Source organism: Varanus komodoensis, unplaced genomic scaffold (assembly GCF_004798865.1).
Source record: "Varanus komodoensis strain SLA01 unplaced genomic scaffold, ASM479886v1 scaffold45, whole genome shotgun sequence".
NCBI classification, from domain to species: Eukaryota; Metazoa; Chordata; class Lepidosauria; order Squamata; family Varanidae; genus Varanus; species Varanus komodoensis.
Genome location: NW_025336011.1, coordinates 468827 through 496564, shown reverse-complemented (window position 1 = coordinate 496564; position 27738 = coordinate 468827). Strand labels below are relative to the sequence as shown.

Sequence of the window (27738 nt, the reverse complement as noted above, 5' to 3'; positions counted from 1 at the left end):
GAGAGAAAAGCAAGTTATCCATTGAGGAACAGGTGAGAGGTCTCCACCAGGTGTACAGGTGGCCATAAGCACACAGACACAGAGCTGGCAAGATTTTTTATGTGTATTTTATGCACAGGGCATGTAGTACAGAGTAGTGGGGACCAAAGTAGAGCAGCCACTCCCCACCCTCACAATCTTTTGTCTGTTTGTATAAGTAGCATAACTGAAAGAGTAGCCTCCATCAGAATCATGCAATCATTGCTGGCTTCAGGTACAAACGTGGATTCTTCCAGCTCTGCAGGCACCCCTGGTTCCCACTTTGTTCATGAGTCTCCCACAGACTTTCTGTAGCAGGAAAAAAGCAGAGTGAATCCTGCTCTTTCTGCTCCCCAACACCATCAAGCAGGCTGAACTCCCTTTCCCATATCGCCACCCTCATCCGCGCCCCTTCGACAGGGTGTGGTTCATCTGGTGCGCACTTTTCAAGACTGGTAGCGCTGAAGCTGCAGAGTGAAGAGGTGGTCCCATTTCAATTCCCGGCTCTACTTGTCCTTGAGGCGTTTCTGCAGCAGGGCCCAAGCTTTTTCTACCTGTAAAGAAGGGACAGACATGTATTCATCAAGGGACAGGACTCAAGGGACAGGCTGCTGAAGACACTGGTAGGATGCTGTTTCCAACAGCAGCGGCTGCTTCTTACCAGTTCACGGGTAACCTCTGGCTCCCACATGGTGCAAAGAACCACATGAGACTGCTTCACGAACTGGCTGTTGGACATTTGGCTTTGTAGACGCAACCTGGCAGCTTCCTCACTTAGACCATCTCGGGCTTTGATGCGTCTTATGGCCTAGGAAATACACAGATGTTCCAAACTTATTAAACACAAATGTATTTCATTGCCATGTATGTGTAGCAAAACAGACGTGTGTAGATAATTTGAGGTCTGATTACTATCATGCACTCTAGGGCTGGATGGCCCTTGGTAACTATCCAGAAGCTTCAGTTAGTAAAGAACAGAGCAGCTCTCATCTCTGCAAGAGTGTGTGCCAGTGTTAGTACATTATCCCTGCTCTGTCATCTGCATCAGCTCCTTCTCATCTTTCAGATGCAGCTGAAGGGGTGCACACGTGTATGTTTATAAATGTTTTTTGACTTGCATCATCCAAATCTGGTCTACCTCAATTTAAAGCGTAACATAATTCAGTGAACAGAATGTAGAAGGAGCTACAAGGGCGGGGAGCATTTAAAACACAATTCTACAGCAGGAGCAACAGTAAGAAAAAGGCCCTGTCCTCCCACTGATTCCTGAGGCCAAAAGTCACTGAGGAAGGGGCTAACCAGGCTTCAGAGGAAGGGAATTATACAAACTGGAATAAGCCCAAGCCCATATTCCAGACAGCTGAATTTCTGGCAGGTGTGGGATGTGGGACACAGTCTCTGATTAACAGTGTGGTCAGGCAGGATCATGTGGAAGAAGACAGACCTCCCGAGGTATTTGTGATAACTTATAAAGCAATTTAGTCCACCCTTCCCTAAGCTAGTACTCTCAGATGTGGTAGACTGCAATTCCCATAACTCCCAGCCAGCATGGCTTGGTTGAAAATTATGGAAGTTACAGACTAACAGCAGCTGGGGAGCATCAGCTTGGGAAGGTTGCTTTCAACCATGTTTTCCCCTTTACCCTAAACTGAGAGCACCTGCTATAAGCCATGTAGCAAATTCAGTAAAAAGCAGGTAGTTAGGCTCTGGACAAAAAGACATTTTTTAGGGTATCAGGTCACTCTGGAATTGCAATTACTCTTGTTTTGGCCAGGCAATCTTATTTGCATTTATTCATGTCATTTCTATAGTGCCCCACAGCTGAAGCTCTCTGGGCGGGCTAAACAGTCCATAAAAATAGATGAAACATTTGCATAGACTCAGAAAAAAAATAAAAAGTTTAAAACAGGTAAAAACAGACAATGACATGATAGCAAAAGAATGACTCTAAAAAAGCACCTGGTGATCCCCCTCGAGCCCCTGGGTGGGTAAGCAAGTCCCTAAGGGCCTCAGAGAAAAGGGCTGTCTTACCCTGGCGGTGAAAGGATGACAGATTCAGTGTGAGCCAAGCTGCAGTGGGGAGGTTATTCCATAGCTGGGGGACCACCACAGAGAAAGCCCTCCCCTTGGTGTCACCTTGGCTCTTCCCTCGGAGTCGGCTCTCAGAGGAAGGCCCCAGAGGTTAAGCATGGTGTTCGAGTATATTGTGGTTGGCAGAAGTGTTCCAACAGGTATTGGGATCCTAAGCCTTGTAAAGCTTGATAGGTTAAAATCAGCACCTTGAATTGGGACCAGAAGCACACAGGCAGTGAATGCAAGCAGGGCAGAACCAATTTTCTATGTCTGGACCTACAGGGCCCAGCTATTAATCTGGCCACCACATTCTGCTCGAGCTGCAGCTTTTGAACCATCTTCAATGCACAGAATGTGCATTGTGGTAATCTAGTTTACAGATTTTCAGAGCATAAATTACTGATGCCAGGGTGTTCCAGTCCAGAGAGGGGCACAGCTGGGCCACCAGGAAAGCACTCTGGCTCACAATGCCCACCTGAGCCTTTTTGATGCAGCTCTTTCTTTCTAACCATGTTATCCACACTGAACCCACAGGCAAGTACAGAATAGTAACTGAATTAACTAAATTCAGTTACTTGGAGTGCGAATGGTTGGTCGCATGTGACAATCAATTACGTGGGTGCTGTTGCCACATGAACCTGGTGAATGACCACCTGAAAGCATGGTCTTTTCAGTGGTGGAGCCACACTTAGAGAATGTGCTCTCAAAATGATGCACCAAGCCCTGCCATTACCCATGCTCAGGTGGCTGGCCAAGGGCTATATTGTAACCCCCCAAGAGCTTTTTGCTGATTTTAGAGTGAACTGCAGTGCTATTATTTAGTTGTGATCTTTCATTATATGATGCTGTTTTGTGGATTGCATTTTGTAATCTTTGGTGTATTAAGTTTTATTGAAATTATAAACCACTTTGAGTTTAAAGGAAAGCAAAATAAGCAAAATTACATAATCACGATGATTTTATTTGTGACCTGATTTGGTTTTCTTTTTAATGAAAAGCAGCACAGAAACATTCTAAAAGAAAGACAGAGAGTATTTCACTGTATGTATGTGCCTCTGAAAGCTAGCCTGTGTATGTCATATGTCTATGCAATGAAAATCTAGCACATATGGTCACCATATGGGATGATGTAAATACAATTTTCAAGTTTTCTTTGCACAGCTGTGCTTTCTGCGTAAGAAGAGAAACATGTTTGGTGTTGTCCTTAGTCTTGAGAAGGAGCATATACATTCTTGAGATTTAAACAGACTCTGCCTAGACAAGGTTCTGTCGCAACTGAAAGCATCAACAGCATCAACAACTATCATTACAACCGATTTGCGCCTGCTGCTGCTTTGGGCACAAATGTCATGCACTGAATGCTAAGCAAGAGGCTGCAGGGAGATGCTCGGCTCCGCTTGCAGGACTGACACAAAGGAAACAGGACTTACCTCATCCTCAGGAATGATGGTTGTCCAGACTTCATGCACCATGTCTGACCAGCCTGCTTCCAACAACAGGGCAGCATCCAACACACACACCTTCTTTCCTGCAAATCAGGCATTAACAGCTTTGAGAAGTTTCTAATGGCAGAGGGCAGAGAGGTAGAACCTAGGACACTTGGGCCACAGTTGCATATAGCAATAAGTGAGGGCACCTGGTTTATTGTAAATGGCATGGTGCGTGTAGCCTGCTCATTCCTACTTTGCTTCTGCTCAGGCAAGTGAGCAAGCACACCAGAAATGGAGCACTGAGTTTAACGCTGCACTTGAAGCCAGGACCCTTACTGGTTGCTCACAAACAAGACAGGAGCTGTTGACTTATCAATCCTGGCTTGATTAGGAGCAAAAAACTGAAATTCTCAGTTTGAATAGCAAGATAAACTATCAATTTCTGATTTGTTTGCCTGTTCATGTGAGCAGGAGGAATATAACAAAGACAGAGAGGTTGTGCGAGCCAGTATGCTGCTTATTTGCAATATTATAATTATTACTATTACTATACTGCATTTAAGTCCTGCCTTTCTGGCTCTTGTTCAATATGCAAGGCAGCTTACATGGCTCCATTTTATTCTCAGAACAACAACCCTGTGAGGTAGGTTAAGCTGGGAGTGAGCAACTGGTCCAAAGTCACCCAGAGAGCTTCATGGCAGAGTGCGGACTAAAACTCAGACCTTCCAGACCCCCAGTCCAACCCTCTCACCACCACACTGCTCTAGCTCTCAGCGATCAAGGATATGTCAGAATCGTGGCTCACTGTTATGTCTGAACATGGTTTTTGTCAGGTTACCCTCAGCATAGACTTCTCAGAGAAAATGAGATGCTACAACACAACAACTGTATTTTTAGCTTCTCCCACTGCATTTGGAAGAACTCTCCCCATGTCACATCACAATGTTCTGCATTCCCTCACTGCTATGGCAGCCCCACACACTGCTCTGTCACAGAAGGGACAGCAAAGCCACCAGGGCAGCCTCTGTTCCAATATCACTGTTCCCACACCCTTTGCACAGTCGGCAAAGGTGTGGCAGAGCTTAGTGGGCATTGCAAAGGCAGGACCAGAGCATGTGGCCCTGCCTGTCCAAGTTTTCACTCCACTGAGAAGGGCTAGAAAGCCCTCTGCATTTATCCATGCAGTTATTGTCATAACTGTTCAAATTCACTGAGGGTAGTACTTGGACATATATGCTGGCACCAGCATGCTTTATCATTGCATAACAAGGGAAGCTGCTTTAGCAGCTGTGCTCTGTTTTACGCAAACATCTGGGATGGCTCTTGTAGAGCAGCCATTCACATGTCCAAAGCCCCACTTGGAAAGCCCACAACTCTCCCCAAGCTCCCAAGCCCCTCCTCACCCTTTGCAGCTGCCTCGCCTATCTTTTCTTTTGCTATTCGAGCCATCACTGGCCACATGATATTGTTGAGACGTTTCAACTGCTCCTGGGAGGAAGGAAATGAAACAGACTTGAAAAGGACGTTATCCTGGTGATACGTGCCTGCTAGCCACAAAAGAAACGGGAGAACCCCAAGATATGGGCTCCAGCCCAAATGGGTTGAATCAAAACATACACCAATGCCCAGAACAAAAGTCCTTTGGTTTGGAATAGGCTGTACTCCACCAGAGTGTGTGTGTGTGTGTGTGTGTGGGGGGGGGGGGAGCATCCTAGAGGGTGGGTTAGCTTAAGATGCTGAGGCAAAGCAGCAAATGCCACTCTTGCTATCCAAGGCCAGCCAAATTATTGTGGCACCTGAGGCAGGGGAACAAAAAATCTACAGCACCATTACCCACTCCCTGGCAGTAAAAACACAGGAATGATACATTCAGTGATATTTGCCTGAAGTTGCCACCTCACTCTGCTTAATGGTAGGCCCTGCATCACAGCATGCACTGCTTCTAGTAGTGCAGCTCTCGGGCAAACGGTCAGACTGCACTTACTGAGCAGTGAGAGATTGTCCCTGCAGGCTTTGGTCCCAGTTCTGTACCTTTCACCCACACTCATAGCAGAACATATACTGAGAAAGGAGGTGAAAGGGCTGCATTAAGTAGGCAAGCTAGCGTCAGAGGCACAAAGGTGAACAAAACAAATGATGGCCAGTTGCAAGGGGAGGGACACGACGACTTAAGTTAAATATTGACCCCAAGCCCAGGCAGTGTTACCTGGTCTGCAAATACTTTGGCCCCCAAGACCTGTCGGTTGATGGTTCCATCTTCTTTCAAAATATCTGAAAAAGTGAGGAGGAGGATGCAGCTCAGCATTCAGTGTAAGAAAACTTCTGCTGAACACAGTCCAGAAGAAAATCTACACAGCTTCCCCACCATCAATGGACAGGAGAGCCTTCAAAGGTTATGTGCCTGTTGGAGTTGGATGGTGCTAAATCTCAGCTCATCAGACTACGTCCCACTGTACTTACTGAGTGGGGTTGGGGGGATTCTTTATGCTTATGATTACTAACACAGGGCAGCCTTAAAGATAGTAGCAGGATAAGCAGTCCCTTGTGAAAAAGATATTAGAAAAAGATAGGTTTTTAGGGTGCAATAGTTTACAAACTTTCCATATAGGGGTGCTTGCACAGAACCATTTTAGCATATGCAATGCAGAGGAGTCTACCAGCTGACTCTTCCAGGTCAAGAACGGCCCCGGGGATCAGCCATGGCAGTATTTTCTCTGGAATCCACAGAGCAGCTAACATTCCCATACATAAAGCAGTAGCTGTACACATATACAGTGGTACCTTGGCTCATGAACTTAATCCATTCCAGGACTCTGGTCATGACCCAAATTGGTCAGGAGCCAAATTAAATTTCCCCATAAGGTTCAATGTAAATGAGGTTAATCCGTTCTGTAACTATTTTTTTTTTTAATCAGAAAAATGTGAAGAAGCAAAGTGACAAAGAACAACAAAGATCGTGGCCATCTCCGCGCCCCTCCCCCACCACACACACCAAGCATGAGCCCAGCCATCTCCCCACCACCCCAGCATGCGCCCATCATCCCAGTGCACTGGGCGAGGGGGGAGAGATAGGCATAAATGTGGGCATGCTGGGGGGAGAGACACAAGCGCGAATGCGGGCACGCTGCAGGGGAAAGATGGGCATGAACGCAGGCGCGCTCGGGTGGGGAGAGATGGGCACAATCGTGCTGGGGGTGGAGATGGCTGAGATTGCAGTTGTGGTCCTGCAGGAAAGATGGGCGCAATCTCGGCCATCTCCCCCCCGCCACCAGCACGATCGCAGCCATCTCCCTACTCGGGGAGGTGGTGGAGAGATGGCCACGATTGCGGTCGCCACCCAATGCGGAGTTCGCGACCGGATTCAAAATTTTAATGAAATTTTTGTTTGTGACCCGATTTGATTGTGAACTGAGGCATTCGTGAGCCAAGGTACCCCTGTACCAAGTTATAAAATCCAGTTCAGTCTGCTTGTTACCAGCAAATAACAAGTTTCCCTCACTCACACTCATGCAGACTTCCTTAGTGCTCAGGGTAAACGCTCAGCAAGAGAATGTTGCTGAACAGTGCAACACTTGAAAGAAAAGGGAAAACTCAAGTTGCTTAGCCCCCTGCATAATTTCAAGGCTAAGAGCTAGGGACTCAAGGGGACAAAGAAGCCAAAGACTGTTTGGGCAAAATTCCTGATGACAATTTGCTTACTGCTACTCTGACTTTTAAGTATTGTGCCCACAGAAGTCAGAAATACCTGCTCCAAATGTTTCTACCACCTGCTCATACACAGGACCTCCTGGTACATAGATGTTGTGTCCTAGACTGTCCATATCCAAATGGAAGGCACCAAGATGAACCAAATGTTGTGCTACGGAGCTCTTGCCACTACCAGATCCTCCTGTTAGCCCAATAATGTAGGGATAGTGAGGAAGAGATGGGTCTTTCTAGGGAAAGGAGAAAGACAGAGACTCAATGAAAAACATTCTATATCCTTACTCATTCTCAGACCACCTCCAACATTCTGAGAGCAGTGTCCTTCATAAATTACAGCCAGGGCATAGCAGTCATTTTCCGTGGGTTATTTCTGCAGCACCAGTATAATACTGAAAGGCGTGCCAACATGTGAACCTCTAAATAAATAATGTGTTTCCAGTCCTCCATGCTATTCTCTATTTCCAGAGAGTCTGGCTCTGCTGGCTGAAATACCATGCTAACTAGTATGCCATACATAAAGCTGCTTGCCAGGAATGGCCTTAGTGGCTGCTAACTGGCATCTGCCATTTGCACTACATCCCTTTTCTCATGTTCATTCTCACAGCCAAGACTGCATTCCTATACCACACGTAAGTAGAGCAAGTCCCACTGAACCCAAAGCAACTTACTTCTGTGTGGACAAGTACAGGGTTGCAGTGTGCACATGCTCTAGGAAAGCCATTCATTCTGAGACATGCACACCTTGCTGCAATACAAGACATAACCTACAGAATGGATTACCATATTGTATTACTCACTTGTGGGGAACGCAGCAGAGTCCCAAGTAGCCTGTACCGTAGGCTAGAGGAGCTGATCTTTTCTTCCTCATTTCTGGCATGCTGGAAATCAAGGGCAAGCAGGATTTCGTGGAGAGCCAGCTCAGGGAGATTCTGGAATAGCAAAGAAAGAACGGAAATGGATGAAGCTAGGCTGCCTTTCTCATTCTGCCTTTCCTACTCTCTAAAAACTTTCATAGTGCATCAGTACAATCTTATATAAATATAGAATCATAGACTGACAGAGGTAGAAGGGACAAGGCGGCCATCAGGTCCAGCCCTCTGCTATTGCAGGACACTGTTACACCATCCCACTCAGATGACTGTCCAGACACTTTCTGAATGTCTCAAGTGAGGGATAGCCCACAACTTCCCCAGCTAACATTCCATTAGCATGTTGTAACATGCTAACAGTGAAGAAATTCTTCCTGGTGTCTAGTCTAAATCTGGTTTCTTCTAACTTAAGTCCATTATTCTACGTCCTGCACTCTGGAATGGATGAGAAGAGATTTTGTGCTTCCTCTTTGTGAGATCCTTCAGGTACTTGTAGAGCACTATCATAATCTTCCTGTCTTCTCTTCTTGAGGCTGAACATGCCTAGTTCTCTCAATCTTTCCTCACAGGACTTTGCTTCCAGTCCCTAAATCATCCTTGCTGCTCTCCTCTGTACCCTTTCTAGCTTTTCTGCATCTTTTAAAAGCTTAGGTGCCTAGAACCAGACAAGGTACCCTAGGTGAGACTAGTGCTTAGTATAAGGGAACTAGTACTTCACATACCCCTCTGTACCTACATTTATTCATACAAGACCAGACTCAATTGCCTGGCGACAGTGACACACGCATTGGATACTTCCCGATTAGACTTCTGTAACGCACTCTATGTGGGGCTGCCCTTGAAGATGGTCCGGATACTTCAGATGGTGCAAAATAGAGCTGCCAGGCTTCTGACAGGGACTGGGCATTGTGCTCACATAACTCCAGTCCTCTGTCAGCTTCACTGGCTCCCCATTGAAGTCCGGGCCCAATTCAAGGTGCTGGTTTTTACCTATAAAGCCCTTAATGGCTTGGGACCTGGTTACCTAAAGAAGTGCTTATGTCCATATATGCCCTCCCGCCCCTTGAGATCAGCGGGGGAGGCCCTTCTCCGGGAACCCTCCATGAAAGACATTAGGAGGGTGAGTACCCGGAGGAGGGTTTTCTCTGCGGTGGTGCTCAACTTATGGAACGCGCTCCCCAGAGAGATCCGCCTGGTGCCATCGTTATTTGCTTTTCGGCACCAGGCCAAGACCTTTTTATTTAAACGTTATTTTAATTGTTAACTTAATTTATTGATTTTAATAATTTCTCACCAGAATGTCTCCAATAGTTTATGTAATTGTATCATTTATATTTATTTATGTTTGGAAGCCGCCCCAAGGCTTATACAAATGGGGTGGCATATAAGTTCTCCAAACAAACAAACAAAAAAACAAATATTACACATTACTCCTGTTCGTGACTGATTGGGATTTAAAGTGGGGTCTTTCTAGATCTGAACTGAAAATCTTACTACTGACTCCCACAGGCTTTTCCCAGTGATTGGAGATGGGCTTTCCTGGCCTGATTGCACAAATGAAAATAGTAAATTAAATCTGATGGCCTGATACTTGTAGGCACGCATAATAACACAAGAAAAAGTTCACATCAAAACTCCAAAAAGGTCCACTGCCAGTCCTTCTTATGCAACCTAAGAGAAGGCCATGAAGCCTTTCCTATGGAAGAAGAAAGACTTCTTTACTTAACCTTATGGAGCTCATTTCCACACTTGACTGCTTTGGTTACTAGGATGTATAGATTTTTAAGAGAAAAAGACAAAAACAGCCTATTGGTGGCTATTAAATTTGATAAAGAAACACAATTTCCCTGATCAGGGAGAATATACAGCCAACTGCCAATAGGAATGCCTGTGCTATTACGCTTTCTTCAATGCTTAGAGTCATAGTTGAGAAAGACCCAAAAGCCATCTTGTTCAACCCTGGCAGGATCATTAATGTTCACTGTTCATATTATCATGTACTGCAAGCGTAAAGCAAGCATGTTGCAAAATGTCCTTACAGAACTGAGTCCCAAAAAAATAGGCCTCTGGATGATCTGATGAGTATTCTGGATGGCTCTGAACCACAGATCAATGTGTAATACATGAGCCACTTGGATCCCAAAACAAAATGATAAATATGGCAATATCTGTGAGCAGGTATGTTGAAGTGTACAAGCATCTCTGCAAATTGCTGAGCCACACGGACTATTCTGCTTCACCTAACAGAACAATTTCCTCAAGTGCACATTTTGCCTAAGCAAAACTCGTTGCTTTCTTTACCAAAAACAAATGAACAAACAAAAAACAAAAGCAAAACCACCAGCAATGTCAGAGCTAGAGTGACTGAAGGATTATGGTTAGAAACTGCAGCATCCTCATTGCCACAGGATATTGAAATACCGCCAGCAAGAATGGCTTTCTAAAGGAGCATCAACACATGGAGGATCAGTCTATTGGTGGCAGTCTATCACAATCAAATTTCTCCGTGAATGAAGGAATCTGGCTGCAAGGGAAGGAGTGTCTTCTAGTATGGATAGTGGCTCACAGCACACTTACGTTTTCTAGTCTCCTCTTGTTGACCGCCAGACCACCTTTAAGGGTCTCCTCACTGACGACAATGCACTTCAGGTTGGAGTCTGTGATAGACGGGCCAAAGTAGTCAAACAGTGGGACGATTTCATACCGCAAGGAAGGCTTGATGTCTACCAAGAATTCACTGAGCTGAGCCACACGTTGCTCAAAGGGCAGGATTAGCTCCTTCAGCAACTTATCTACAGGTAATGGAGGAAGCAAGAAGAAATCTGTGACATTTTTTAGGAATGCACAAACAGCCCCCCAAACTCTCCCACACAGACACCAGCTCCAGTGTCAAGAGCAAAATTCACTGTGCTGCAAAGCCATCGTTCCCTGATTACAAGAAAACCATATTGTGTTAAGAAAAAAAGCACCAGCAATCACAGGGAAACAACCCAATAGAAGGGTTTTTAATTAAGAATGGTTCTTCAGTCAACTCTGTCACCCGCCATATCAAGATTTCCTTGTTTCATTTATTTACTGAAAGGATCAGGGTCTGCAACTATATGCTACATGTACAAGCTCCTCTCTCCTACCCAGCCTTTCCAAAAATCAAAACCTTCCAAGCAGTCAGGATGAGAGGGAGAGCTGGAAAGCCAGGCAACAGTAGCTTACACAATGTGGGAGGAAGCAGCAACAGGGAGGACCTGGGAGATGCCTGGCCTGCCTTCACCACCCTTGTTAGCTCCTCTACCACATGCATGAGGAGACCAGTCTAGCTGCTGGCAACCAAAGTGGGCACTGTCGGGAAGAGGAAGCTATCACACCAGGTCACTTGAAGGAAAGAACAAACTGTCCATCATAAAGGTAAGTAGTGTGGTATAGTGGGTAAGAGTGTGGGACTGGAATTCAGGAGATCTGAGTTCTAGTCTCCGCTCAGCCATGGAGACAACCAGGAACTTTGGGCCAGTCACAGACACTCAGCCCAATCTACCTTGCAGGGTTGTTGCAGGGATAAGATTGAGAGCAGGAGGAGAAACGTAAGCTGCTTTGAATTTTTTTAAAAAAGCAGTATATACATCTAAAAAATAAATAACACAGTCAGATTATGGCTCCTGCTCTATGCATGATGTATCCAACCCCAAAAAAATACAGGAGAGGGGGAGTGCTGAGAACCTGGTTGCCTAGAAATATCAACCTTCTTTTAGCCTTCTGCAAGGCTAGCGCTGAAATGTTGCATGCTGGTCTTGGATATATTGTAAATGAGCTCTATTGAGATGCCCAGTTACAGTTCTCCACCTGCTGCATGTACACTCCATGCCATGCCCACATATGGGCAACCCTCAGAGAAAACAGATGAAAAGCAAAGTGCAAGATTTAGGACAGGGACTTTGGCAAAAATCCTGCTTTTCCATGTCTGCCCCATTTTTTTCCTGTGTGTAGAAGAGATGGGGAGAAAGGGAACTGAAATGTTATCTTGTTGATTTCCTCTTCTTATGGAAGGAACTTTAGCCTAGTGGTAGAGAGCACCCTCTGAATGCAGAAGGACTCATTACAGGTTCTCTTGGTCAAAAAGGACCAAGTATCAGCTGGTGAGAACTCAGAGGCTTCCATGTATAAAAATCCCTGATGGGCTGAAGCTGACAGTGCAGGAAGAGTGGTGAAAGCTATCTTCACCTCCCTATCTCTGATTGCTGGATTCCTTTCTTAGCAAGCTCTAAGAAAAGTGTCCAGCAATGACAGTTCAAAGGGATAAGAAAGAAATCTAGAAGTGTCTGAACAGCTCAGCCCAACAAGTTATTTCACCTGTAAATTGTCTTGTTGCTTGAATCGTCATTCCCCTGACAAAATAAAGTGACTCAAATCATGATGGCAGACAGAAATCTTAAATTATCCAACCCAAACCAAGACATGCTTGTTGCATGTAGGGTTAAAAAATACTCAAATGTATGGAAACCTTTGGATGATTATCTAAGAATCTAACATATTTCAATCTTGTTATGAAATAATTTTGAAACATTTGGTGCTAGCAGCTAGACAATTTAAGATCTTTTTTTCATAGCTTGCAACTGTACTCAACTAGTAACAGTTACAGTAGGAGCTGGGAAATATTTTGGATTCCTAAGCATCAACATCAAATTTCTAGGCAATAAAGGACCTAACCTCCATCCAGTATTCCAGCCCCAATTCTAGTCACAGCATTAGATAATTCCATATGCAAAATCTGGAGTACTTTTAAGTGCTCCCTAAATGTTCCTGATTTCTCAAAAGGGCTTTGTGGGAGCTTGGAGAAAGGGCATACGAGGTTCAAAGGGACCCACTTTCCAGGAGATCTTTGTCAGAGACACCCACGAGAAGCCGATTTTCTGCCAGCATGCAGCTCACACTCAGAAGGATCTTGTGACCATTATGAAGTCTGTCAAAAGTGCCCCCAACAACGACATCACTGTAGCTCTGCAATAGCTCCTCCGTCATGTTGATCTCATGCTGCGGGGACAGTTCTCCATCTGTGACTTCTAGCTCATACTCAGGATATAACAAAACAGAGATGAGATTGGGGCGACAGCTATAGCAGCTAGTCGCATAGCGTTCCAGGCGCTGCTTGACTGGGTTGGATTGCCCTCTGTCTCCAGTTTCAAAGTCAGTGAGTACCACTTCAGGTGGCTGAGAGAGGTTCTGCACAGATCCAAGTGTTGGAGGGGCAGCTCCCTGGTTGAGGATGTTGGTGAGTAGCACCCGGACATCAAGGTGACGATGGATGCCAGCATGAGTGTATAACTTGCTGATGAGGGTATACACTTCTGATGTAGCAGGGACATATGTGGACCGGGGCTGCGTTGAGCCTGTCAAGCTGAGCCCTGGCTGTAGATGAATATAGAGGGTGTCTTGTACCAGCCGGGCAGCTGAAGCAAGAATGGGCACCAGGCGCAGGGAAAGTGCTGATAGTGGTGATGTCAGAACCAGCAGGCCAGAACGGAAAATCGACATGCTGTCCAGCAGGAACACACACGGGCAGAGAGGGTAATGCAAAATAACAAAGAAGTGAGTTTAAGTGGGAGGCAGCAAATTATACACAAGAAGCAACCAAAAGACTTCATGAAACAACACCACAACTGCCCAACTTCACAAGACAAATCAGATCCTAAGCCCCAGAAAGTACTTTCCTATTAACTGGATTAAATGGAAAGCCCATATTTAAATCCTGATTCAGATGTGTTGGCTCACTAGTGGTGGGCAAGTCACTTTCTCTTAGCCTAACCAAACATATGAGGTTGTTGTAAAACTACAAAACTGCTCAGAGCTTGTCAGAAGTACGCAACATGAGTTAATACACAATTGTATTTGCACAAATGAGTAACAGCCGGTATTTCTTCCCTTCTTCCTCTATATGTTTAACTCTCAGCTGGCTGTGATGAAAGCAGTGAATGAGAAAGAAGTGGAGAGATGTATGTTCATGTGTGATAAAATAATCTGCTTCCTAGTCCCATAACTCCACTGCTTTTGAGATTGGGTATCTCAAAAGCAGTGTTGCAACAGTGTACCGAATATACAGCATCTTTTTCCAGCTCTATAAGAAGGACTGCATACTGTTCCTCCAAATAGATAAGAAATACAGTCTGCATTTATTTCTTGATTAGATATGCATATACTTGGAAGCAAAATCCACCATGTTTTATGTGTTTGTGCAAAAGATTTATTCTATGCCTTCATACCTCAAGTTACCCCACAAACAGTTGTCCAATGGGACTTACTCCCAAATAACTGCATATCAATTTGCAGCCATAACATCATTATAATTAAGATTCCAATGGATGTGCCAACAAAAAATAGACCATTCAGATACTTAAAGAGCTAAATACTTCAGGGTTTGTATACATATAATGCTATTGAAAGCCAGTAGCATGATACATAATGAGAGCTGGTAAGCTGTTTAGTATTGAGCTGGGGACCTGGGAGACCTGTGTTTTAGTCCTTATTCAGCCATGACACACATTAGATGACTTTGGCCCTGTCATGGACTCTCAGCCTAACCCATCTCACAGGGGGTTGTGAGGATAAAAATGTAGTGGAGAACTACATAAGCCACTGGGTTCCTCACAATATGAAAAATGCAAGGTAATAATTAACAAATAATAATGTGGCATTGAGTGTGTCAACTATTACTTCCCATCTACTACTGGTTTCAGCAATGGGGTTTTAACCTTTCAAATTGCTCTTTAACTGCATCATCATATATCTTAGAATCCCCCCCACAACCATGTATCTCTTCCTACATATCCATCACCTTCTGTTTTATTTAGCTGGCAAAGACTGCAATATTATACTCATCTACCTAAAAGTAAGTTCCCTTGAGTTCACTGGCATTTACTTCTGAGTACTGGGCATAGAATTCTTATTATTTGTACATCACCAAGAAAATAGTATTTGTACACTTGCACATGGATTACTTTTGTTTTCTTAAAATATTTTGTCCTCTACCACAGCTTTGAGATTGCAAAAACTTTTATATACCAATTTTACTAATAGTAAAATTATTATGTTGCAACAACAACAATACATTAACACAATAAATATTTGCTGCAGCAGAAAAACATTTATTACAGTCTTGGCTCCTCCTCCTTCCACAGAGCTCAAGATGGCATATATAACTCTCTGGTTCATAACTGACCCAAAAATCATTTCACAGCCAAGCAAAGCTTTCCACCAGAATCGTTTAGTCATAGTCCAACACAGAGGTTTAGATGGTCCTGCCAGCCTACCCACAGATCCTCCTTTCACCCTTCACTTCCTCTAACCTCCATATTCTCTTCAGTCACCATCACCACCACTTCTGCTTCTTCCCACTCCCATTTCTGTATGTAGGGCCACGCATTTTCTTTGCTGCCTACTTGTTCCCCCCTTTAACACCCTCCCCGCTCCCAATGCGGATTAGGGACGCGGTGGTGGGAGAAAAAGCAGGTTTCGCTTATGCGGTCTAGCCTGAGTATAACAAGCCATGGACAACCTGTCAACTAACACAGGCTCCGTCTCTGCAACACGGGGCAGGGGTAGCAATAGCTCTCCTCCGCCCGGGCTCACCCCCTGTTCCCCGCCGGCCCACGACTCCTCTGCGAGCAGCCCCGTCCTCCAGGTGCTCCTCCGGGCAGGACATAAAAGAGCACCCGCCGCCCTGACACACCTGCTGGGCAGCCCCAGCTGAGCCGTCAGCTGACCCGGAAACGCTTCTAATGGCACCGGAAGTGCCTCGTCACTAACGTGCGAGGGGAATTGAAAAGGTAAGCTAAAATTTCATGCTTAAAAAAATTCCTGGAATTCTTTTGAGATAGACTGGGTTGTCTTTTTTTAAGCGTCAAAAGCATTAAAATCCCTATATCCTCCTGGAAGCAGAGACGACGTGGGGGTGGAGCCTATTGTGAGGGGCGGGGCTTAGCTTAAGGGGGCGGAGCCGAAGAAACAGGCTCGATTCTATAGATGACAAAAACATTTAAAAGGGAAGGTCTGTAAGAATATGATGTGATTTGGGAAGAGAGAAATTCATATTTATGAATAAATATAGGGGAAGCTAAGGCGATGAGAGGAGGTTCTGGCTTATGAAGAAGGAAAAAATGGAATAACAGCATTATGAGGATGAGGAGGGAGGGACTAAAAAATTGACTAGGAATGGTTCATTGTAAAGCTGATGACTATATTGAACAGAACTTAATTTTAACATATGTAAGTTTTAGCCTCTTAGCCAGTGGCTCACCAGGACAGGAAAGCCAGGGAAAAAACCCCATAGGTCCTTTAAAAACCAAAGGTTTTTCCTTTTCTCAGAGGGAACATGGCCCCTAATGAGGGCTAATGGAAATTGTAGTCTGTCATTTGCGGACACAAGATTGGGGAAGAGTTTTAATATTGAGGAAGAAAAACGTCTCTTCAGTTACTTTCCCCACACCATGCACAAGTTTTTACACCTCTTTTATGTCTCCTTAAATTACCTGCTTTCTAGGATAAAGGGGTTGTACTGGATAATAGGAACAACTCCACATGCTTCTAGATATGAGGGAATAGAGAAAGTGTTTCAACAGTCACTTGCTATGTTCAAACCCCCTGATGTGATTTCATCATATTTCTTTCTCCCCCCCCCCCCCCCGGCACCTTCTCTTTGTCTCTGCAACAGGCAACATGTGCTCTCTCCCAGGTGGTAGCAAGTATCATATTTCACAGCTTCTCTTACTTAGATTCACATACACAATATTAGGGGGTGCGTGTAGGTAAACCGTGTTAGATAGCCTTTCTTCATTAATGTGTATAAAAGCACTAATAAAGTAGCAGTGCAATCTAGTGCATATTTAAATAGGCTGGTGCATGCTGGGGGCTGTAAACCTTTTCAAGGAATGCATAAGATTGTGCCTTAAGTTGATTGGAACATCTTCTAAATTGGTTCTAGCCTGCATTAATTCCCTTTAATACTAAATATTGTGTTACTACACTTTCTTCATATAAGGCAACTCTACTGTAAGTTATAATCAGACTCTCCAATAGGGGGAGTGAAGTTCACAAAACTCAATGCTGACGGAGTGAATCAAAACATCTCACAGAGCAGGATTTCTAGCCTGTAAGGTAGAGTCTATGAGTGGCCCAAAGTTACCCAGTTAGTAAGGAGTAACATTTTTTAAAGAAAGCCCCACCTATAGTCTGAAGGGGTTCTGAGGCATTAGCTGATCATAAGTTTACCACCTCTGGAAACTGAGGCAGGCTCTCATCTTGGCTGTCCATGCCCAATCCTTCTTAACTTTTCAGATGGGGCACCACCCTATACTGCCAGACTTGCTCTGGAGAAGATTTTAGGGAATGTAGGTTGGAGGGAGAGCATAGTCTGTGAAAATTTATGCCACAATAAATGAATTATTCTTTAATGTCCAACAGACTCTCTTATTTCAGGGTTTTGTTGCTGAAGAGGTGACTGGGTATGGATGTTAACACCTTGATTTGATGAAACAGCAGTTAAAAGGGCAAATGCTCCTTTAGGCTTCATTCACAGAAATATCACTTCCAAATCCTGTGAAGTACTAGTTCTCCTTTACTCAGCACTGGTTAGGACTTGAAAGAGGATCACAAAGAGGAAGGACAGAATCTTTTCTCAATCATCCCAGGGTGCAGGACATGGCGTAACAGGCTCAAGCTACAGGAAGCCATGTTGTGGCTGAACATCAGGAAAAATGTCCTGATTGTTATTGCAGTATGACAATGGAACCAATAACCTAGGGAGGTTGTGGGCTCTCCCACACTAGAGGCATTCAAAATGCAACTGGACAGCCATGTGAGAGGGACAGTGTAACTTGGAGCTATGCACTGAGCAGGGGGTTGGACCTGATAGTTTTCTGGCCATTTCAAAATCTAGTATGCTATGATTCTGTGAAGACCAATTCCCCCAAAGCTTCTCCTTCCCATCAGAGTTTAATTTAAACCCATGGGTTGCCCCATGTGACCTTTTGTGTGCCAAGGGTTGGCCCTGGAATGGTTGCTATATAAATACTGATGGGGGTGCTTCTAGGCACATGCCGAAAATATCTTTCCATTGAGTCTACACTTAGCATCTATCCAATAGCCATACCTTGACCACTTCTTGGTATTAGGAAAAAGGTTTCCAGGAAAAGTCAAGCCCTGATCCTTCCCATTAAACACATCACTTCCCGGACCCCCTTTCCAAAAGATAGTGGTAGTTGCATTCTGTGGACCCCTCTACAGACTGCCAGAGTTCAGTGCTGGGAATATGCCAAATAAAAGAAAGCAATACCTCAGGCTATTTTGATTGCATTTTATAGCCACTGATTAATACACAGACTTATCACAAGGTACAGTGTTCAAACAGGCTTTCTGTCACTGGTTTTGGCAATGACTTATAGGAACACTTAACTGCTGTCACTTCTTCCTCAAGCCTCTATTGAAAAGAATCCCTTCACTATATGAAATCCCCTTTCTTCCAGGTACAGTAGTGTGAACTGATGGCCTTTTCTGCAACCCAAACCTAGTGAGAAGGCCAAGGAACTTATCTGGACCCATCCAAATACATGTGATTAGTACAGCTGTGATTATTATTAGCAATGAAGAAGGCTACATTTACTGTTTTACACTTACAACCCACCATTCCTTAAGGAACTCAAGTTCATATTTCTTTCTCACACTCCAAATTTTATCTTCACAACAAACCTGTGAGGTAGCTTAGGCTGAGAGACAGTGGCCTGGTTCACACATAATACTAACCCATGGTTTATTTAACCCATGGTTTGTTGTACTGTCCAGGCTTTGTCTGGCAGGTGATAGCTCAAATCATGGTTTGTTCTCTCAATCCTTGTTTCTTCCTTCCTTCCTTTTCCTGTTCCCTTGCTGTATCCCCAAAGCTTTTGCCACAGTGGTACTGTTACGTAGAGCTGCTGGGATTTTTGTTTGTTTTTATTTTAGCTAGTCTTGCCCATCACCTCTGTAGTCTGGCAAAACAATCCATGAGCAACTGACAGTTTAGGGTTCCCATGTAACAACCACCCACTGTTTAAACAACTCAGGGTTTATTTCTATCAACAAAACAAGGATTCTCTTTTTCATTTGTTCATGGTTAATATGCCATGGTTTCTTATCATGACCACAGACATACATGGCACTAACCCAGAATTCAGTAACCCATCCCATAGGTTAGCATTATGTACAATGACCAGAGAAATGACCAGTCTAAAGTTGACCAATAAGCTTCAGGTTTTAGAGAGGTTTGAACCAGCCCCAGTCTCTCAAATGTGCTGAAACTATTTAGGATGAGATAGGAAATTATTTAAGCCCCACACCAGCAGCTTGCTGGCATATAAATGTTTGAGTGCGACAGCAACAGCAGGACATGCAGAGATATTCAGGGAGGATGATCAGCAATATTTAGACACAGGATCTCACCTGAATGGGTAAAGAAAAGTACAAAGGAAGAATTAGCATGAGAAAGGGAAACGCTCCATAACTGAGGCTAAAGAGATGAGAGAAAGAATGGGAAACAGGTAGATGGTTGCCCAACAGCTGCTTGAGAAAACACTTTTGGGGTTTACACTGCATTTTTATCCCACCTTTTTTCCTCTTGTGTTCAGGATGGCTTACCTAGCTCCATTTTATCCCCAGAACATCCACCCACTGAGAGCAAGTGATTGACCCAAAGTTAGTGAGCTTCTTGGCTCACTGGGGACTAGAATCTAAATTTCTTGGGTCCCCACTCCAAAACTCTAGCCACCACACACACCACACTGGTTCTCATAGGAACTGCCACTGTTTGGGGCCAAAAATATGGTTTATTTATGCTATTGTATACTCCACTTTCGTTATAAAATAAAATTCAAAGAGGTTTTCTGGTACTTTCAATACATTTAATTTTAGGGCTGTCACTCAGTTAAATTATTGATTAATCACATCCTGACTTTAATCAATCAATGAAGCAGTCTGGTAGACAGCAAGAATGCTCATAAGCAGGGCACATTGGGACTAGCCATCTACTTGAGGTTGCATTCCAATTTCTGCATGTGGAAGTAGAAATTCCTGCTGGCCATCAAGAGTCCAAGCCTCCCTGGATTCATCTAAGAGCCAGTCTCGTTTAGTGGTGGAAATGTTGGGCTGGGACTTGGGAGATACGGATTCTAATCTCAGTGGCTTTGGGCCAGTCACTGACTCAGAGCTTAACCTACCTCACAGGGGCACTGTGAGGATCAAATTGGAGAGGAGGAGGTGGTCTATGTAAACTGCCTTGGGCTTCCTTCAAAAGGAAAAAAGGCTAACACAGTGATTTGCAGATTTTCTTCCTTCAGGCAAGCCACTTTCCACATCAGTTTATCTGTCAAGGGACTGAGGGACATTTGCAACATATAGATCATGTTTTAGGAAGAAGCACACACTTCTTCCTAAAATGTCAAGTCTCTTGGACTTCGCCATTGCTCTTGCAAACTGATTGTTGTAAGCCGCCCCGAGGCTTCGGCGAATGGGGCGGCATAAAAATGTTTTAATAAATAAATAAAATTTTCCAGATGGCAACCCAAAATGCTGGAATTTTACCCAGCACCAAACCAGGACTGGTGAAATTCAGGGGCAGGGGGAAGGTTCCTCACCTCTGCACTAGAATGCAGTTAGCTATGCTCAGCATCCATGGGTTGCAGCAGGGATAGAGAAACACAAGCTTGGGGGCCAGTCTGTTCCCCTGGAATGCCTCACATTGCTATGTCCTCTTCCTCCTGTCCCCACCCACCTACTGTTTGGTAGTTTCCTGGCTTTTGCTAACTGAAAAAGGTTGAAAAGCCTCCGTTAAGACTGGCAGAAAGAACCTTAGATTGAATCATCTGGACATTTTGGACCCACACACTGATGGAATGTGGCCTCTGAGTGGTTCTTCAAAGTCTTGCTTTAGTCTTGCTTACAGACTAAAATTTTTTTGATATCCCTGCCATATAGTTTTGGCACCTTTATCAAAAAGGCCCAGACTGATGTACCTCCCTGTCTGACTTTATATAACAGAATTAAGTGCAAGGCCTCTGATGCTTATCTTAAATTTCAAAAGGTTTGCATGAATGATATGGATTAATGTCTTTTGCTGCATTGTTTAACAAGCATTTTTTAAAAGATGAACTTTAGTGGTCCCTACTGTTTGATTTGAAAATGAACACACATTCAGCATCTGAATTTTGGATTTGTACAATGCATCAGTTCAGAGATTCTGACAAAAGGGGTGGGCAATTTGTGGCCCTCCTAACATGGGAATTGTAAGCCAAAAGTTGCCCAGTCCTCTTTTATCATGTTGAACTTGGCAAATGTTAAGACAGAAGTATGCAAGAGCTGCTCACCTGCTAGACATATCTATTTCTTCACCCAAGGCCCAGGATTACCATCTCTGCTCTTCTTGCATCCCATAGGTCCCCATGTTCTTGTGATCCTTCAAGGCCACAACAAAGGCTGGTGCAAATCTCTTTACTTGGGAACCTTTGGTGCTGAGGTACGACTGCAGAGCACTGAGAAACTGTACCAGAGGAACACGATAAACAAAAATAAGGATCTCTTTGGTCACCCCTGACTTGAATCTGATTTTTAAGGGGTCCTGTCATATTTCCAATTTCAACAATTGCTCTTGCAACTGTCTCGTGGTGGCTGGAGACCATAGTGGTGCTCAACAAATGTATCAGAGAAAACCTTCAAACATGTCAGAAAATAAGAGTTACCTTATACTGCATCAGTTAGGTGATGGGTTGCAGCTAGAATTTGCCTTTTGTTGACAGAAGGGCCCTAGTCACAGAAGGTGCTTTGCCTGATTTTCAGAGATCCCAGGTCTCACCTGCCCCCCACCATTGTTCACCCCCTTTAGCAGAGTTCCCCAGTTCCCCATGCAGTGCTTTGCTGGTCTGTAAGGGCTGCCACAGGGAAGAGAGAAAGCTGCTTCTGCCAGTCCAGTTGCACATGCCTATGTACTGCATGGCTGACAGGCAATGGCTTTGCAAGATCTCAGAGAGGAATGGTTCTTAGCCCTGTTCACTTGAGACACTTTCAACTGGAAACAGGATCTTAAGATTTCAGAGGTCCTTCTTAGTCCTGCTTTAAACCAGAGATGCCAAGGACTGTGTGCATGCAATATAAATCTGAGTTATTATGGCCCTTCCCCATAACTTTAACATACACCATCATTTCTAGCAAACAGCATTGCCAGCCTGCAATCTGTATTTCAACATCCTCAGATTTTGTACAAAATTCTCAAAGGGGTGGGGCCTTCTCCTGCACCCTTCCTACAAGTCTTAAACACCACTGCAGGAAAATGCGTGGGACCAGCAGAGAAGTGGAAAATAGCCTGCAAACCTGAACAAGCAGGGGAAGGAAAGAGTGCGGAAGGTCTGACTTTCATACAGTACTAGTACTATAGTTTTTGATATGGTGTATGTAGGGAGTGAGGTGGGGGGGGGCAGCAAAATAGAGATGCACAAGAAGTGAGATTTTCTGCCTCAAGTGCCAAAATAACCTGGTCACCCTCACGTACTACATACCTAGTGGCAAAAGTGTCTTGAGTTGGCTCTCTGTATGTTTGTATATGTAGGGAGAGAGAGGTAAACCAAAAGCTTCCTTGGCATACCAATCTACTGGCTGGAGCAAATATGAACAGTAGAATGAGAAAATACCACCCCAGCTATTTAGCCATTCTTCACTCACCCTTTAGCAATAGCAGGCACCACTGACCTGAGTCAGGACAGCAAAGAGCCTTGCCTTTAATTCTAAGAATGTGTCAGGCCAAGATGAGCAAAAGCTCTCCCATAATATGGCTGCCAAAAACCTGATACTGTAAGGACAGCTTAAGACTCAAGATGGGATTCCTGATGGTGGTCAGGGAACCATGTTGTAAGTCTAAATATGCTAATATACGCCTGTCCTGAAAGTTCTTCCTTTTGTGTTGTCTTAATCCATTCAACCCCTTTATTTTATTCTTGTGTGCTTCTTGGTAAACTGCTTACATGATCCTCCTCCCTCCCCTAAACTATGTAACTGATAGGTTATAAAAGCATCTTGTACGGGCTCCATGTTGGTAGGCCCTTGTGGGGAGCGGGGTGGGGGCTGCATGCATTTCTTGTAAGTCTGAATAAATTGTAAATGCTCTTTTGATTGTACTCCCCTAGCAAACCTGCATTCACTGTTTCTTGACAAAGGCAACACTGCTAGAGTTCCAGCTTGTGAAGACGAGGTTTCTTCAATGAAGGAGAGGCTTATTGAGAATGGAAGCTTTTTTCCATATGAAGCAACTAAGGAGATAAGCAGACATCTATAACTCTTCAAAATTAGTATTTCTTCCCCGTCCACTCTAGTCCCACCATGTGGGCTTTCTCACTGTTATTCTAAGTATGCTGTTTTCAAAAGTGTCTTAGGCGTATGCACAATCCTTTCCCCTTGCCAATGGTTCAGTGGAGCACCAATGCAGAAGAACGCAGTCCTGAGACCTTTGGTGGTTGTTAAAGGTTCTGTTTGTTTTACAAGTTGTCAGAAGTAAGCAACACTGGGTTCAGGGGAGCTTACTTTTGACAGATAACTGTGCATAAGGTTGCCATCATGCGACCTACATTGGACCACTGGTTGACTCACCATACGGCAATTTCCCAAATCAGGCTGGGAATGTACTGTCTTGGGAAAGAGGCCCAAGGACAGTTCTGTGTAGCTCAGAAGCTTGCAGAGCTGTGCTCATAAGAAGACTTCTATGGCTTGGTTGGCAGACAAAATTAACCGGTAGGAGACTGGGGAACAGAATGAACTACGCCACTGGTGACTGGGTGGGTACCTTTCTGGAATGCTTCCATGTGTAACCCCCTCTCCATTCAAATTAAAAACAAAAACAGGCTTAGCATACCAGAAAGGAAGGTTCTAATTCTGTCTTTCTCCTATTGTGCTGGCTTTCATTTTTCAAAGAGTGTTTAACACAAGAAGGGACTTCATACATGGTATCTCCCACCTGAAAGTTGAAGAGGTACAAGCCTTTTTTTAGGTTGTAGACATCACACTTAGCACCTCATTCTGCTGCATGTTGGAGGTGGGCCACAGTTCTACCTTATGTAAGACCAAGATGGAGCTATGTACAGGGCCGTCTTAACAGCATTATGTGCCCTGGGCAAAGCAGTGTACCGGGCCCCTGTGACAACTACAACTACTGTTAATTTTGGAAGTTTTCCAATTTTCCAAGGGTTAACATACACAGATTAGTATGAGGCCCACGGGCAAGAGCCCATCAGGCCCATGCGTTAAGACGGTCCTGGCTATGTAACCCATCTGGGGCTCCTCACAAAATGAAGAACACAGGCTGTAAATGTAATGTAAGCCTAATCCTAATTTTGGTGTCAAAAAGGGTAGGGGTGGACCAGGTGGTATCTTGAAGAGGCATCTCATTTTTTCCCAGGTCAAGGCAAAGTGAGAGACCCCACATGCACTTCTCCAATTCTACATTGAGGAGCCAACTAGTTGATTGGCAGCTGAATTTGACCTTGACACTGGTGATGGGACAGCATCTTCCACTGCAGGAGTGTGCAGAAGGCCTTTTGGTCTTCAGCTCCCAGAATTGTCTGCCAGCATGGCTAATAGTCAAAAATGCTGGCAGTTGTTCAAAACATCTGGAGATTTGCTCACTGTCCACGCCTAACTAAGGGGGGCAGATTAATGGGGGGAGCAGTGCAGAGAAGGATGCGGAGCATACACAGCTTTGTCTTCAAACATTTTATCATTACTCCTAAAGCATAACAAACCTTTCTTTTCTCATCAGATAGATGCCATGGAGTCTTCAAGGCCACAAGACATATTAAATGTAGAGTTCAGAAGAAATGAAGCCTTGACAGAAATGCTAGATGTCAGTGTAATTTTTAACTAAAGTATATCTCAAGAGGATTTGAGGAAAGTAGCTTCCTTAGATATGAGAGCCAATGAGATAATGGAAATGTTGTAGTGAAAATGGCCACTGTGGGATGTGCATGCAGGGAATGAAACCACAATGCCTGAATTACCGCTGAAGTCGGTGGCATGGTCTGTTCAGCCTCACCTATTGTCAGTAAGGTGTGCAAACCTTAATTGGATCTGCTCAAACTGTTATCCACCAAATTCACTGCTGGGTCCTATGGTGGACCACAAAAGCTGACCAAACTTGATCTTTCTGGCTTGCCCCTGAATGTAAAAAACCAGGGGGTTTTCAAAACATTTGGCAGGCCAAACCACACCTTCTTGATGATTGATTTAGCCTGCAGTAAGGGGTATAGGGCATAATTTTATGCATGTTTAGACAGAAAAAGGTCCTACAAATCCCAGCATGCTAGGTGGGGGCTCCGGGCAGTTCTAGGACCTTTTTTTTGTTTGTTTCCAAACATGCATAGGGTTACATGCTTAATCCTTAGGCCAATCAATTTGAGTTTTAAGGGGGCATTTTTGATTGGTAATTTCACTGGAAGCGGAATGCAAAAGAAAATATTGCTGTTGGGCTTTTCTCTTTATGGTTAATAGTAGCTGTTCTTTATTGAATACTAAGCAATCAGATATTTTTTCAAAACCTTTTCTGATCCAGGTGGGGTATGGGGTTATGTTGTAGTGAGGTGGAAAACATTCCTTGCATGTTTAGAAGCACTCTTTCTGTTGCATCCTTGCATGTTTTCGAGCTAAGCCTGAAGCTATGCCCTTCCTCCCATGTATTCTGAGCGCTCTTACCAGTTCTTTGTTCTGCCACTTGTCCAGCCCCTTCCACTGTTCATTTGGAGTGGGTCTTTTTGGTGCTTTGCCTTCTCTGTGGCAACACAGGAGATTGAGAATTATGAGCTGCAGAAGTAGGCTCATCACGTTTGAATTCGCTGAGTTTAGGAAAGAAAAACCTGGAGAATAGAACATGGGGGATTATGCCAGAGAGGCAGGTGTGGAAGGAATTGGGTCACCTTTTCTATGCTGTCACTGATCTGGCATTAGGAGAGATTCTCCTGTTCAAGTTTATGCCTATGTCGGTGGCAAGGGGGCAATTGAACCAAGTTTAAATTTGAACCAGGGCTCAAACCAGAGACCTTGCTTAGCCCATTAGGATGCAACCCTGTGCATGTTTAAACAGAAAAAAGTCCTAGAAGTCCCACCAGGGAGGTGTAGGATTTTGTTCTGCCTAGGAAGGCATAAGAGTGTGTCATTAAAATACCAAGTAAATCATGATGCCTCTGAGCATGACTTTAATGCTTAGCACTTGGAAACAGAGGACTTCTTCCCCCCTCCTCCTATCATACACAAAGCAGTGCAGTTTTAGATCCTGGACTTCAGGGTATTGTGCCATGTATTGTATCAGTTGTGACACACATAAGTAACACTGAGAGCCAGTGTAATGTGGTGGTTAGAGTGCTGGACTGGGGATGAAGGAGATCCAGGTTCTAGCCCCCACTTGGCCATGAAATGCGCTGTGTGACTGTGCCAGTCACAGAACCTCAGCCCAATCTATCTCACAGGGTGGTTATTGTGAGGATACAATGGGACTATGCAAGCTGCCTTGGGTTCCTCACAAAAGAAAAAAGGTGGGATATAAATGTAAAGGAATAATTAGCAAATACTCTCCCCCACATCATAATCTAAACTAGTATAATTTAATCTAATCTCTTCTAATGAGAAAGGGACAGAAAGGCCATGAGCATTTACAGTTTTGCATTGTGAGCTTAAATCAAAGCACTATCATGACTTGACTGAAATAAAAGGGAATTTGCTTCAGCAGCTTTGATCCTGAACACATTTTCTTGATAATAAGCACCATTTTGTTGTGGAAATGTCTTTTTAAATTAAACAATAAATAAAAATAGCAACTGTAACTAGGTACTTGCCCATCTACTTGTCCAACTATTACTTTTATATGTACACATGCAATTAAATAATAAGAAAGGATGCAGTGACAAGCACCTTCCTCCCTTGTATTGAGGTCAGCCTTGGTGCTGACGTTTACAATACAATAGTTACAATACTGTGGAGGTTTACAACATCCCCATCACCAGTTGCTCTTTGGGTGGTCATTTGGAGGTCCCTGGGCTTCAGGAATATGCATTTTGGTCCTTAGATCCAATCTCTGTACCAGCCATAGGGGAAAGGTTTCATTTACCAAGCAAGTTTTGCCAAGTCTCACACCTTAAATGTGTGAAGTTACACACTTTAAGTCAATGCACTGGGCTGAGCTCTTGAGCTTTAACATCTGTCTTTTTAAAAAAATCAACCTTCAGCCTCCATCTCCAGGAACATGTTCTCTACTTAACCCAAAACCCTTGAAGACGGTCTGGATACTTCAACTGGTTCAAAATAGAGCTGCCAGGCTGCTGATGGGGACTGGACGTTATGTTCACATGACTCCAGTTCTCCGTCAGCTTCACTGGCTCCCCATTGAAGTCCAGGCCCAATTCAAGGTGTTGGTGATGACCTATAAAGCCCTAAACGGCTTGGGTCCTGGTTACCTGAAGGAGCGCTTACGTCCATATATGCCCAGTCGCTCCCTGAGATCAGTGGGAGAGGCCCTCCTCCGGGAGCCCTCAGTGAAGGAAATTAGGAGGGTGGTTACTCGGAGGAGGGCTTTCTCAGCGGTGGTGCCTAAGTTATGGAATGCG

General features: G+C 44.3%; 1 protein-coding gene and 1 long non-coding RNA gene across 5 annotated transcripts in view; one reads left to right on the top strand and one right to left on the bottom strand.

The window, feature by feature from the left end:
- Positions 1 to 85: 85 nt before the first annotated feature.
- On the bottom strand, positions 86 to 15841 carry COASY (Coenzyme A synthase). 4 transcript variants are annotated; one of them, XR_006416141.1, is made up of 10 exons: positions 12952 to 13619; positions 10673 to 10887; positions 8024 to 8155; positions 7267 to 7456; positions 5728 to 5792; positions 4925 to 5009; positions 3522 to 3619; positions 680 to 826; positions 462 to 572; positions 86 to 327 (listed from the first exon to the last, which is right to left on the bottom strand). XR_006416141.1 is itself a non-coding variant. In XM_044444787.1 (10 exons), the coding sequence occupies exons 2-10, from the start codon at positions 13616 to 13618 to the stop codon at positions 525 to 527; spliced, it is 1647 nt and encodes a 548-aa protein (XP_044300722.1). In that variant the 5' UTR covers position 13619; positions 15810 to 15841; the 3' UTR covers positions 86 to 524. The 4 variants fall into 4 exon arrangements, 3 of the variants coding, with proteins under 3 accessions (XP_044300722.1, XP_044300719.1, XP_044300720.1); XM_044444787.1 differs by adding an exon at positions 15810 to 15841 and having other exon boundaries at positions 86 to 572; XM_044444784.1 differs by adding an exon at positions 15636 to 15801 and having other exon boundaries at positions 86 to 572.
- An 8527-nt stretch (positions 15842 to 24368) lies between these two features.
- Positions 24369 to 27738, top strand: part of LOC123030673 — a 10964-nt gene continuing 7594 nt past the window's right edge. The window contains exon 1 of the long non-coding RNA XR_006416142.1: positions 24369 to 24989. This is a non-coding gene — a long non-coding RNA (uncharacterized LOC123030673). The remainder of the gene's footprint in view (positions 24990 to 27738) is intronic.